The 13277-nt window shown below is 41.1% G+C and overlaps 2 protein-coding genes across 4 annotated transcripts in view; one reads left to right on the forward strand and one right to left on the reverse strand.

Moving 5' to 3' along the window:
- Window positions 1–13277, forward strand: part of SLC5A10 (solute carrier family 5 member 10) — a 546087-nt gene that overhangs the window by 196019 nt on the left and 336791 nt on the right. For all 3 annotated transcript variants that reach the window (XM_069210113.1, XM_069210111.1, XM_069210112.1), the window contains exon 8: window positions 5495–5700. In XM_069210113.1, the coding sequence (XP_069066214.1) occupies window positions 5495–5700 (206 nt within the window). The remainder of the gene's footprint in view (window positions 1–5494; window positions 5701–13277) is intronic.
- The window catches only part of FAM83G (family with sequence similarity 83 member G), a 117478-nt gene continuing 105789 nt past the window's right edge, over window positions 1589–13277 (reverse strand). The window contains exon 5 of the mRNA XM_069210110.1: window positions 1589–6458. Coding sequence (XP_069066211.1) covers window positions 6051–6458 — 408 coding nt within the window. The 3' untranslated portion in view covers window positions 1589–6050. The remainder of the gene's footprint in view (window positions 6459–13277) is intronic.

The following is a 13277-nucleotide window of genomic DNA, read 5'->3' on the forward strand; positions in this document are numbered from 1 at the left end:
CAATGAGGCCAACCAGCAGCAACATACCTTTCATCAATGGAGACGCTTGGTACGCTGAAGATGGTGCACATTGGAGAACATCTCCTGCAGTTTGCTGCTCCTGGTGTGGCAATCAAGGCCAATGCAATAGCAAATGAGTGTTACCTGGCAATGACAAGGCATTATCTTGCAGTGATGATGTCTCATGTGGCCGTCTAGAACGCTCTTCACCCTTCCTTGTGGAATCACAGACTTAGGTGAGGATTCTTATTACAGAACATTGTTTTTTAAAGTCTAAATAGAAAATCAAGGTTTCTGCAGAATCTCTTTCAAGATGGCTGACCTGATATCACAAGCCCCTCCCCCCTCCCTCTGTTGTTCTCCACCTGTGCAGTCCAGCAGAAGACCTCTCATCCAATGAGAAAGCAACAATCATTGGCTGGCAGCTTGAAACAGAGTTGACTGGAAATGCAATAATCAATTAGGGAGCAACACCAAGCTAATTTCCAAGTAGATGGTGGTTGAAGAGGTGAGGAACCATCAGCATTTAAGTGACAGGCAATGCATGAATGATTTGATCTTCAGCTGTTAACGTGATGTGGTCTTAGATGTTTTCAGCTTTGTAAATCTGAAGACCAGGGTTTCCATCCCAGCTTTGGTACTTTACATAATTGTGAGAGGCACAGTCAATCACTTTCACTCTCTGTGTCTCAAATTCCATTTGACAAATGCATAGCATGCTTAGAAATATTCTAAACACTCTTATTAAGTGCCATATAGAAAACAGGCCATTAGTTCTTCAAAATGTGTACACGCCTTTCGAACTAGTGGCAAGTCAAGATGCTAAAAAAGCCAGTTGTGAAGAAACTGACTCTACAAATCAAAAACAACATCTCACATATAATTTATAGATGGCACCTGGAGCATCTGCTTATGGGTGGCTGAACAGTGACACCGTGCTCTTGATAAGACAACGACACCCGCTTCCTTCTAAGGCAGTCTGAGATAAATCACCAGCAAAAGGCTACACCATTTCTTTAGCAGCTGTCCAGGTAGAACCTAGGAGACAGAGTACCCTAACTACTGAAGGCTAGCCTTGCTCCTCCCATCTCACATTCCACTCTGGACACTGTCCACCTTCTATGTCTATGCTCCTTCAGAGAACGTCACACGTTTGTTCTGAAATGCAAAGAATTGTTGTCACAAACTAAGAAAACAGCTCATGATAAAGCAGAATGGGCTGTGGTGGTGAAGTGTTTCTCAGATGTTCCTTTTCAAAAATCAAACCGGGGTGCAGTGGGACATGGCAAGAGCCCCAAATCCGATATTGGCTGACCTAGTAGAAAGTCATGACATTCTCAGAAAGTCCTCAGGTACTAAAAAGTGTGTAAGGCTGGGGATGATTAACTTCTAAGTTAGGAGAACATGGCATGTGTGTCTACTGCAATTTTAAAATCTTTGTAGGACTATCCAGGTACTCCATAAGGATAGCCAATCCACATGAGAAGACTGTCAGCCTTTCATGAAAATTACTGCTTCATGACCCACTGCTGCTGGCAGTGGACATAGAAAAGGTGAAATAAAATTATAACTTCATCAAGACCTCTAATCAATTTAATTTCTTCAGCATTTTATTTTAGGAGAGTTTTTATTACCGGCTTCCAGATACACCAGTAAGGGAAAAGGAACCTGGCACTGTCAACCAAACCATGTTGCAGGTTGTGCTCCCGGGTGCTCCTTTTATAGGAGCAGGAAAAAACATCCTAACACACTTGATACAAAAGGCACCATTTTAACAAAAGAAAAATTCACAAGATATTTACAGTAAACAAAATAAATCTGCACAGTTCACAAAAGAATCTATTTGGTCGTGAAACCTTGTCCCGCCACAAACCCCTGCTCCCCAGAAACAACATTAATATTCACACTGATGCTGCAAGTCAGTGTGACTTGGTGGCTTTTCCAGTCATTTTCATTTCTCTCCACCCCCCCTCAAACCTAAACCAACAGGCTTCCCCTCTAATATCTCAAAAGTTCACAATGTGCAATAACTTCTACTTAAAAACATTCATATTTCTGAAAGTTATTGCAATGCAAAAAGAACTGGAATACTCCTTACAACATATACCAAATCTCACAGGCGTTAGCTATCGAACAATTAATACCTGATGAGAGACATGTACTTTTAAAAGTTGGCATAGATACAGGTTTTTAATACCCTAAACGTACAATGAAAAATCAAGCCCTTTGCAGCTAAAACTGTATGGGTGAAACAGACCCCTAGGACTTGTCCCTAGTTTAGCAAGCAACGTAGGAACTGAAATCCCAACCTCTGCTCACCCTAGGCTGTCAATACTAAATGTAGACCCATCCTCAAGTGCACAGAATCCAGGATTCAATATGTAGTGTTCTGTGAATATTAACGTTTAGTTATGTTGTTATTAAATAGAAAGAGGTCATACCTTAGTAACCTTACCCTATTAAAAACAGTGAAATTTAAAATGTAACCTGTGGAGGAGAAGTATCTTGTGACATGGAGCAGCACTAACCAACTCATTTGTGGATGACACCCCATCACTTGGAAGCAAGGGGGCAGTCTTTGTGTCATCACGTTTAGTGCATCGTGCTGGGTATCTTTGGCTTCACATGTGATGGACTGTTCAGTAACCTTATCTGGCTAATGCTGGATGTGCTGTCTGCAATAAAAGGTTTGCTGAAGAACACAGCTGGTTTCAGGCCCACTCACTGCTGATATTCACATTTGCCATTATTAGGTAAGAATCAGTTTCTAAAGCTATTATGTGCAGAACAGGGACACCTTTTGTACTGTATCTTCCTTCCCAGGCGACAAATGCTATCTCGTTGGTTCTTCAGGACAGCTCATCTTCATGGTGTGCAAGAGACATCAGGGTCAGCCTGCTCAAGGCATCCCAAAGTGCAGTACGAAACCTCCCATGTAGAGTCTGGAATGGGTGGGTGAAGCTGATCATGTGTCCCTCACTGCTGGTATCCCATACAGTAAAATTCAAGGGTATAGTGGAGCACAACAAAGTTGCCATGTATCGTGCCAAATAAACCTAATTTTTCTTGGCGTGACAAAAAATTACTTATGCAAATGGTCAACAAAGTTTTTAGGTTTCCGAAGGCACTGCTTTAAAGACCATGTGCTATTTTTGTATTAAATTATCTTGATAAAGGAACAACGGTGAGGCCTTGCCACGGTAAGTTAAAACAGCTTGAAGGCCCTTTAAAATCAATGATTTTTAGATGATCCAATCTGCTCCTTTATGCATTAGAGATGAAGGTCTACCCAAAACGTTTTGTTTGGGCACTAAATTGCCAACAATACAAAATCCCAGAATCATCCGGCCATTTTGTGTTTTGGCAATATGACTATATTCCAACTTTTACAGCTGAACCTTTGTTAGCCACAATCTTTCTTCCGCCTTGCTATGCTCATACGCATTCTAAGCTGGAAGAGAGACAAAAGTTACTTTGTTTCTTTATACAGGTTGTGTTGAGCCCTCATGAAGAAACAAAGTAACATGTCTCTCTCTTCCACTTGGCAAGTGTCAGAGAATAGTAAGGACGGAGGAAGATGACAGCTCCCAAAAGTTCATTTTCATCTATTAAAGTTGGAGAAACTGGCATAAAAGACATACGTTTCATTGGAAACAATGATGTGTGAATCCTTGCTCAAAAACATGTTTGGTGTCCCTTCACCAGTGGCTCCGTGGTTTGTTCACTCTTTGGTTCGGACATGCTCGACTTAAATTTGGATTTGTTTTTACTGCAGGAAGATGCTTCCTGTTTTTCTTTTTTTCTGAGTGATTTTGTGTGGAAACCATACATTGATTTCGGAGTAGCAATTCAAGAGATAGTAAACTGGAAGTGCTGATTAAGTCAACCCCTCACAGTCCAGTCTGTCCACCTATGTCACATATGATGAGGTAGCAATGTGTGGAATTGACAAAGTTTTAAGGCACTATTTCTGGGATGTATGTAACATCCGGTGAGACTTGCTTAGCACTTTACCCTTATGAGGATGATGCATTGTGAACCAAATTTGGTGGACATGTAGTGCCTTGAGATCGCTTAGAAGGCATCAATTGCTATGTAAGTGAGCATTAACTCTATGCTAGATGTGGTATAAGAAGAGGGCAGAACTGAACTCCCGAAATTTACAAGAACAAACCATGTATGTGGTATTCCCTGTGGGAAAGTTTACAACGTCATATGACAGCGGATGGCCACCAATGATATGACTTATTGCTAGAGCTGGACCGAATCATACATTCAAAAGAACAGTCAATGTATCAGAATAAAGATGGTGAAGAGATATTGATGGGGAAGAGGCATCTGTAAAAAGAAACAGAATGTATGTTTGAAAATCTTGAAGGTGTGTCACAGGGACAGCTCTATCTAAAAACTAAGTGCAGGAGTCTAACTTACTTGTAGGACCAACTCGAGTGTTGCCGAATGCCCGGTCTGCCTAGTCTTCATTCTACCAAACTCATCTTTCCTTCCCCGTGATAGACTCCCTGTCTCTCCATCTCTTTCTTCTTGGTTATTTTTCATCAATATTTTTCTCTCTTTGTCACTGATTTCCTAACTTTCTATTCCTCCTTTCCTGCTTCCCTGCCTCTCCCTCTAAATCTAGCTTACATTTGTATTTATCCGACTGAAGTGAAGTCTATTGGGATTTAAGTATGCACACCAACCACACAATGGATATGAAATGTGCATCAGCTGTTTTGTCACAATATCAAGTGCCAAAAAATCATCCTGCAACAACATAAGTGCAGGATATTGATTATTACTAAATCTTTAAGGTAAGCAAAGTGTAGGCTTACTGTTCTTAACCTACCATCTACATACCCTGAAGATATGGGATCTTTATGATTTCCAAGTTCTACATGTATGTATGTATGCACACATATACAAACGTGTATCTTCAAGGTATGTATATATGGAGTTACAATAGGAGTCTACACTTACCTAAGTAAATTCACCTTGATTTAATTATAGCACTTCGTATTGACACAAGATGATATTAACTACTGAGTACTGTGGTAGTACACCTTTGTATACTTCCCCCAGATATTCTGAACTTAATGTGCACGTAAGATTCTTGGAAAAGTTTGAGGGTGTTGAAAGAGGAGCAAATAATAACACTTTAAACAGGAATGTCTGGCTTTCAGAAGTAACAGTGCACTTAGTAAGAGAACCTGTTGTGTTCAATTGCATTGCCCATGTTGTAAAGAGGAATCAAATATCCAAATGTGCAAAACTTACTACAACCACTTTTCAAGTTAGTAGACGACATGTAAAAAAACGTCTTAAAAGAAAATACTATTATTACACATTATGTTATTGTTAAAGTCAGGTGTGGATGGGGGGAAATCCTAAGCATAATTGCTTCTTTATGGATTGGTCCACCACCCTTCCTGATGAGAAAAAATGTTTTTTGCTTATTTATTATTTTTCTAATAGCATTTTACCACTACCCTTTCAGCTTTCAACAAGATCGGAGGTTATCACGAACTGGAAGCAGCATATGCTGCGGCCATCCCGAAAAAGATTGTAGCCAACACCACATGCCACTTGCCCAGGAATGATGCTATGCACCTCTTCCGTGACCCCGTCTCAGGAGACCTTCCCTGGACAGGCATGACATTTGGCCTCACCATCTTGGCCACCTGGTACTGGTGCACCGATCAGGTAATGTAAACATCTCCCTTCAACCTTTGCCTACACAAAAATAAACCTTAAAAATAATAACCTTATGCAGTTTCCTTATGTTACATTATTAAACAGCAGCAATGTCCAGAATACTTAGATCATATATAAGGCGCTTGTCCTTAAGGCTTCAAAAAGTCCTTTACATTTTTAGCTACAAAGAGGTCACAAGAGTGTGGACCGTTCCACAGAAATCCCATTAAGCCAAGCACCCATATAGTCTAAAAGTTGATCCTGGCTGCTGGCCAACCAGGATCACAGCAGGTGTTGGGGACTTCTACTTTTGATGCTGGCTTGAATTTTACCCTGGACTGGTGATGCATCTGTGGACACTAGTGGTCTTTGTGGCCTCTCCTTCTGTCCCCTTGGCCTGCCATTCTGGACTTTAGATGCTTTGATTCCGACAGTTTGGAGTAAGGGATGCCAAAGGGTGTAGTTACACTGTCCATTCCAACTTGAGACTCTGGAAATGATGCACTGTGGGTTGGTGTGTTGCCTGTGCTGCGCCGAGGTTGGGACCTGACCCCACCTAAGTCTTTCCCAGTCCATAATTTGTGATCAAGAAGGCCGGTCTGTTTGACAGGATGGCGGTAACTCTGCATTTCACCAGGTGAATCAATTCTAAACTGTCCGTGATGCTGATGCATTTCTTGTTGGTTGCTGGGGTAACCCTCCCTGTCCATGTTTGTATGTACTGAGGACCCAGGCACCCGAGATCTGTACTGGAAAAATGGATTTCCCTAAAGAGAGAAAGACAGAAAAAGAAGTCAGTAAATGGGCAGTTATAGTAAGACACATACTTCGAGCCCTACACACTGAGTCATAAATCCCAACAACGTATTTAGATGTTTAGTGCTTCTTTACTGTTGACTGAAGGACATCCATTTATTACACACAGGTAAATCGCAATACTTTGAATACGGACAGGGCATTCTTTAGGGGTAAAATCTCTTTTGGGGCAGCAGTTTTCCAGTTTAGGGTCAAACACCCTAGGAAGGGTACTCAGGTGACCAGTGAAGCTGAGGCCTTGAGGTGTAGGTTTGATATTGTGTATTCCACGTGTTTGGTTTGGACCATTTCCTGGAATGTGGTGATGTTATCGAAGGCTGATGGTCAGTGGGATTTCTTTCTTAAATTGCTACAGTTTGTGATTTTGAGATACAAAGCTTTCTGGAGGCTTAGATTCTGGGAAATACTTCATCCAAATATTCTCTTCCAGAATTACAGGAAGGCTTTGCACATACAAAGCCTGAGATGGAAATCACAATTAAGAGCAAACTGGCAGATTCACACTTATGAAACAGACGTGGGGTTGGGGTGGGGGCAACATCTCCAGCTGTATCACCACCATGGAAACACAAGAAACAGGTCCAGGGTGCTGGGTGTGTTACTGTCTCTTTTCATAGTGACCTGCATGTCCGGTGAGTAGAAGAGGAACTGTGTGTCCTATTTTATTAGACACCTCATCAACAATAAATACGTTTAGTGTATTTCCAAATAATTACATTGCGACTTAACTTTAATAATTCCCATCGGGAATGTAATTTAAGATTGCAGACGAACAGTTAAATATTCAGCATATTGCACAGAAATGCATAATAGCAATATTACAAATTGTAGAGGGCCCCATTTTCAAAGTTAAAACATGGACATTATTCAGTACATAGAGTAAGCCTAATTGGTCAATTACAACTCTTTGTTAATTCAAAAATATTTCCATGGACCCTGATAAGGATCTTACTCAACACATAAGTTTTGCCTAATAGGTATTTTTCATCATCAAACTTTGATCCAGAGTAAAGAGGGGCATGCAGAAACTGGGGGAAGGAGGCCAAAGAGAAACAAAGGAGAACAATCACTACCAGAGAAAGCATGGATGAAAAGGAACTCGTAAGAGAAAGAAGCAGGAAGCGTAGGGTGGTGGAAGAAAGTCATGAGATGGAATCAAGTCTAGGAATCCTAGGTATTTTGCTCCCTCCCCCCAGAGCCTGATTCTCTAAATATTTTGTGCCCATACATTCAATTTCTGAGCACAAAAAGTAATTTGTGAGAGTAACAGGCAAAGTCTGATTCATGAAAACAACCTTCAAATAGTGTACTTTTTGCTCCATCAGCATGGTGGAATTTAACCAATCGCGGCCTCAGTGTTATGGATGGGTTTGTGTGCGTCCAGTTAGTGTTCACCCACAAATGTCGATGATCCCCCATAAGTTGTGATGCTTGTGTGTATTCACACACCCTTGAAGGTATTTTCTCAACATGAACATGCACTCAAATGTATTTCTAGTGATGGCAGGAATAAGGTGACAAGCATTTGCCATGCAATAGGTCTTGCATGTGCTTGGGTTAGAGCTATCGGCCTTGTAAATGCATAACTGGACTTTTCTTGCCACATATATTGGTCGACCCTGCTGCATAGCTTGGTCCTCTCTGCCACATAATTCCGGTGGCCCTGCATATAACTAAAGCACTTCCATTTACCTTCTTCCTCTATCTGAAGCAAACAATTAAAATATTGCCATTATTTATTATATTTTTTTATATTATTATTTTGCGGTCCCCCCCAACCTATTATGGGGACTCAGAGATGACACAGACAGAGAGAGCAGGTTGTGCGGGGAGTATGGGCAAAAATGTTTTGTAAAAGGAATGCCCCACAAACTGAGTGCAGCGAATATTGTAGTATCTTCCCTGTAATGCTCAGAGCAGCCCCTAGAGGGCACCACTATAAAAATAAGATTTGTGTAAGAAACATGGTCATGTAACCATACAGTCAGCTTCTAGAGAGCATAACAACATGAAAACTGAATGGCAGAAAATAATGTAGTGTTACATATATGTAGCCCCTAGATGACGTAGTGCCTTACACATTTTCAGGCCTACTGCAATACTATTACAAACAAGGCCCTTAAAACACAAACTACTCCCAGCAGTAAAACAAAACGTCCAGCCAGGAGAGAGCTTAATAAAACATTAAATGGTGGAGGAGCTTACTATTCTGGGCCCCCCCAACCTAGGGCAGGGACCCAGAGATGACCTGGATAGAAAGAGTGTGTTGTGCTGAAAGGTTTGGTGGTGGTCCCAATGTCGTAGGATCACCACAAACTGAGTTATAGGCAGAAATGTTTTGAAAAAGAAATGCCCTGCAAATTTTTATGGGGCGAGTTTCCTGGGTGCAGTGAATATTGTAGTATTGGCTCTCCCGCTGTGCTGGGAGAGCCGCTTTGAGGATTTCTGTGTTATTACTTTTGTAAATGTTACAGTTTGTATATTTTTCAACTGCTACGTTTGTAAAGTGGTCCTCATGTAAAGCATTCCTCTGATCGAGGTTGCGCTCTATGAAACTTCACATAGTCATGTAAAGCGCTATATGAAACTTCAGCGCTCTTCCAAGCGGGTTTGCGCTATATAAAACATTTTTTTCTAAATCACATAAGTTAAAAAGAACCCCCCTCCAGCTCGCAGCCTTTGTGCGCACACACCACAAAGAAACAGCGGCATGCCGAAAACAAGGAAGAGGAAGAAACAACATATGGCCACGCAGCGCAAAGCAGTGAGGCAAAAGAAAAAAATTGTGCGCCACACTAAGGTATCTGGCCGATCCTGCAATAATCCATGTTTAATGGGTTAGTCTGCAGGGTGTAACAAAGCAGCCTCAAGGCGTAAAAAAGGTAAAGCATTTACCTAGGAAAGCAAGGGAATTTTGAAAGGCAGGCCCAGGAGTGAATGAAAGTGACGGAAGTGAGATGGGCGTGGTTAAAGCCCACAGAGTAGATTACAACAGGTCGAAGAGCAGCGCTTGCACATTGCTAAGCTCGACCTAAAATAGGGGAGTAAGCGCCCCATATTTAATGAGGCAGTAGTGGCAATGGTTTATTCATGAGGAAAATGTTTTCCCTGTGGAGAACCAAAAAAGTTACATTTTATCAAATTCAAGATGTCAGAATTTCCCACCTCTTGGAAAGCTTGCATGAATATTTTATGCATGTGAGATCTCTGAGTAATTGCCGACTGGTGTATAATTCTAGTAATACTCATTGAGTGCTTTATGATGCCCCTAAAAGTCAGCAGTTTGCTTCAAAGGTAAAAATAGTTCTGTGGGAACACATTATTTACTTTACAATGCAGAGCTTTGTAAAACAGGCCCGAGTCTGCATTCAAATCGTTGGAAATGCCAGCATGAGACAGCAGCTGCTAAGTCAGAATGGCAGTCATATTGTATGTAACATCTAGAGTCTGAAAAGCCATTGTAGGCGACGGAGCAAAAAGCCAATTTTACAAAACTAGAAACAAATACTTTGGAGTAAAATGCATATCTGAAGTAAATGAAAATCTGGAATAAATCTTTCGAAATATTTCAAACCAATACCAAACAATCTGAAAAGCCCAAACAAAATGCAGCAGCAGATGCTATTCAGACTTTGCTTGCCTCTAAGGTGCCCTTTACCTCTGTTCTACGCGACCCTCTTACCCATCTGGTGGGCATTTACAACCAATTGTCAACAAAGCGACCAATACACGAGTAAGAACGGGCAACAATCCTGGCATAAACTTTAGCATACACACGTTTTCTACATCAGTCAGTGTGGAATAATGTTTTAACATAATGACTCCACCCCTTTCAACAGAGCTCTTGTTTATGGCTATGATGAGCTGAGTAAACAGTGCTTACCATCACAAAAGAGATACCCAATACATCAGGAGAGCAGAATCAGAAAAGGGGGCATCAGAGATAGTATCTGCAATATAATACTATTGCTTTTCAATGACCTTTCCAAGCACCTTTGGTAGATTTGGCATAGAGACAGCTGTCTCACATAATCTTCGCCCAAGTATAATAAAAATACATACAAATACATATACTTGCATATACATACAGGGCCCTCGTCATCATGTCACTCATGTTAGTCACATTTTGCATCCGCTCGCAACAGTATTCAGCATGCGCACTTCTGCCTTTGGCTCGCGGCAATCTGTCTGCATTTGCTTGTGCACATCCTCCTAAAAGTAGTGAACTTCAGTGGTGCGGCTGATGAGCCAGTCCATGCCTTCATTTCATTTTTTGGTTATTTTTCTGGTGGGACAGAGTTTACTTCTTTTTTTTGCAAACACTTGTATGCCACCCTTAGGCATCAGCATTCTATAATTTATCGATTTTTGGCCAACCCCTGTGTCGCTGCGACTTGGGGTGTAATAGCACACACGCAAGAAAAACAGAGGAAGATGCATGCCTGTTAAGCATGGGAACCCGACTTGGAAGCGTCGGAGACAGTAACGGGAATTGTCCCCTCTCGTCTGTCGCCCTTCTATTTGGCGCAGATTAGATTAGTTGAGGTCCTTGAGACAGTCCCGAGAAACACTTTAAGAGGCCGAAAGACGTCAACTTTCTACAAGTTTTTTTTTTTTACACAGAACTACTACATTGGAATTTTAAGCTACAACTACAACTACATAATACCCTCATAAGAGTTGTTGGAAGAGTCATGGGTGTAAGACTTCTAGACTTGAACTTCTGGTTTCAGCCAGATGCGTTAGTCTTGCTGTGAATTATCAAGACTAAAGAACAATGTGAATAAGAAAGCAAGTTTAAATGTTCACTGTAAAAATGGGTGGTATGTAGTTTAATCACAAAAACAGTAATTGGCGAGTGAATTGATGTTCGAGAGTAAAAAGCCCAAACTACATAATACTTGGAGAGGCTATAGAGTTTCTTAATGCACTATAATTGTAATTATTTTACAGAGGAATTATAGTTGAACAATTTGAGAACCAGTTATCAGTTTACACCTTACCCATATACTCCTCATCTGGCAAGACATTTGACCCCTGGAGAGTAATATACCTTCTACATCTCTTCACTGTGACGGCATTTTGCCTGTGCACATTCATCTAAAAAGTACTCAACTTCAGTACCAAAGCTGGTCAGCAAATATCTGCCTTCATTTTATTTTTTGATTATTTTTGTGTTGGGTCCTTTTTTAACCTTTTTTATGCAAACCCACACATACCACTTAAAGACATTGGTATGTATTTGTTTATCACTTTGATGCCTACTGCATATTTTCCCAAAAGTATTTCTGGCGTGCAAAGCTGTAGCAATTAGCTTTGCCAGTGCTTGCTATTGACATACTTGTACTGCTCCAAAAAGCATTCTCCATGTGCCTTGTCTAAATATTGACAACCACAATATATATGACACTTTCATTATAATGATATGCTCATGGTTTAAATACAGAGCGAAAACAAGCAAAGAAATAAATTGGTTTACATAGGAGATACTGTCTCTGTAGTCTGAGTAAACAGTGCCTCAGGTTAGACTTCACAACTTTGCACTCCTGGAGTGAAGACTATTTACAGGAGGTTCCCAAACAACCAGTGAGTGTGCTCAGTGTGCAACCACGGATTGTAACCAGTTGCCCATCACACCTCTGGCCTCTCCTCCATCCAAAGGCGCACACATTCCACTTTGCACCAGATTCTCATGGTGCTGGGGTTTGTGCGCGATTACTGGGACTCAAGAACATCAACGCAGACCTATGATTGTGTCTCGTTCCTATGACAAAAAGAATGCATTGGAATTAGCACTGGCATACTTAACATGACTTTATACTAAGGGATGGAGTGGGGAAAAATCATTCATAGTTCGGATATTGAGTTAATAATATTAATAATGTACTTCACTGAGCACACATTGAAATGTCTAATAGAGTTTAGGGGTCATAGCTAGGTCACTCGCTTCTTTTACTAGCCTCAAAGACCGATCATTTGCTAATCTAATAATTTGGGCTGTTCTCTTATAGCCACGAAATGAGAAAGCACTATAGACATGCGAAGAGAAACCGGGCACCCTGGAGAAGTCATTTTGGGACATTGACATGAGAGTCATTTTTGGGCAGCTAGCATCAGTCGCCATCAATCTAGGGGTCTATGTATGTAGGAGTAAACTGCAAGCCTAAATACAGAGCACACAGTACAAGAGATAGGGATAGATAGGGTAATTTCCATAGCATACTAACACCAGGGTGTTGACATCACACGCAGCCAAGGTATCGTCTCAAGAGATTTTATTTCGCTAGATGTGATACACTGTTTCAGAGCAGCGTCTGAAGAGAGACCCTCAACCTTGGAGTGTAGCAAGGCCGAATGCACTTATATCTAAAAACTGCTTATTGAGTCAACGCAACAGTCCCTAAAAAGCAGAAAAGTCAGTACTAAGGACTTGGATCTGAAGCTGGTTCTTGCTAAAAGGAACAAGGCTATGCTAGAAGGCTACACCTGCTCTAGAGATTGGTGCATGGAACAGGGAAGTCATATAGTGGGTGTACCTTCACAGTATGGTATTAAATGTGGAAAGTAAGAAAGAAAATAGAAACAGAAACTGATCAGGCATGGCGGGAACTGTCACAGTCACGAGACAACTGAGACAATGATAATATCCCTCCTTCAACACTTAGTGGCGACTCGCTTGGCAGTCACACGTGCAAATCAGATAATTTCTGATTAATGTGTGTGTTACGTTGACATTTCTGGCCACATTACCCACTGGGGGAGAGAAACCT

Source organism: Pleurodeles waltl, chromosome 10 (genome assembly GCF_031143425.1).
Source record: "Pleurodeles waltl isolate 20211129_DDA chromosome 10, aPleWal1.hap1.20221129, whole genome shotgun sequence".
NCBI lineage: Eukaryota > Metazoa > Chordata > Amphibia > Caudata > Salamandridae > Pleurodeles > Pleurodeles waltl.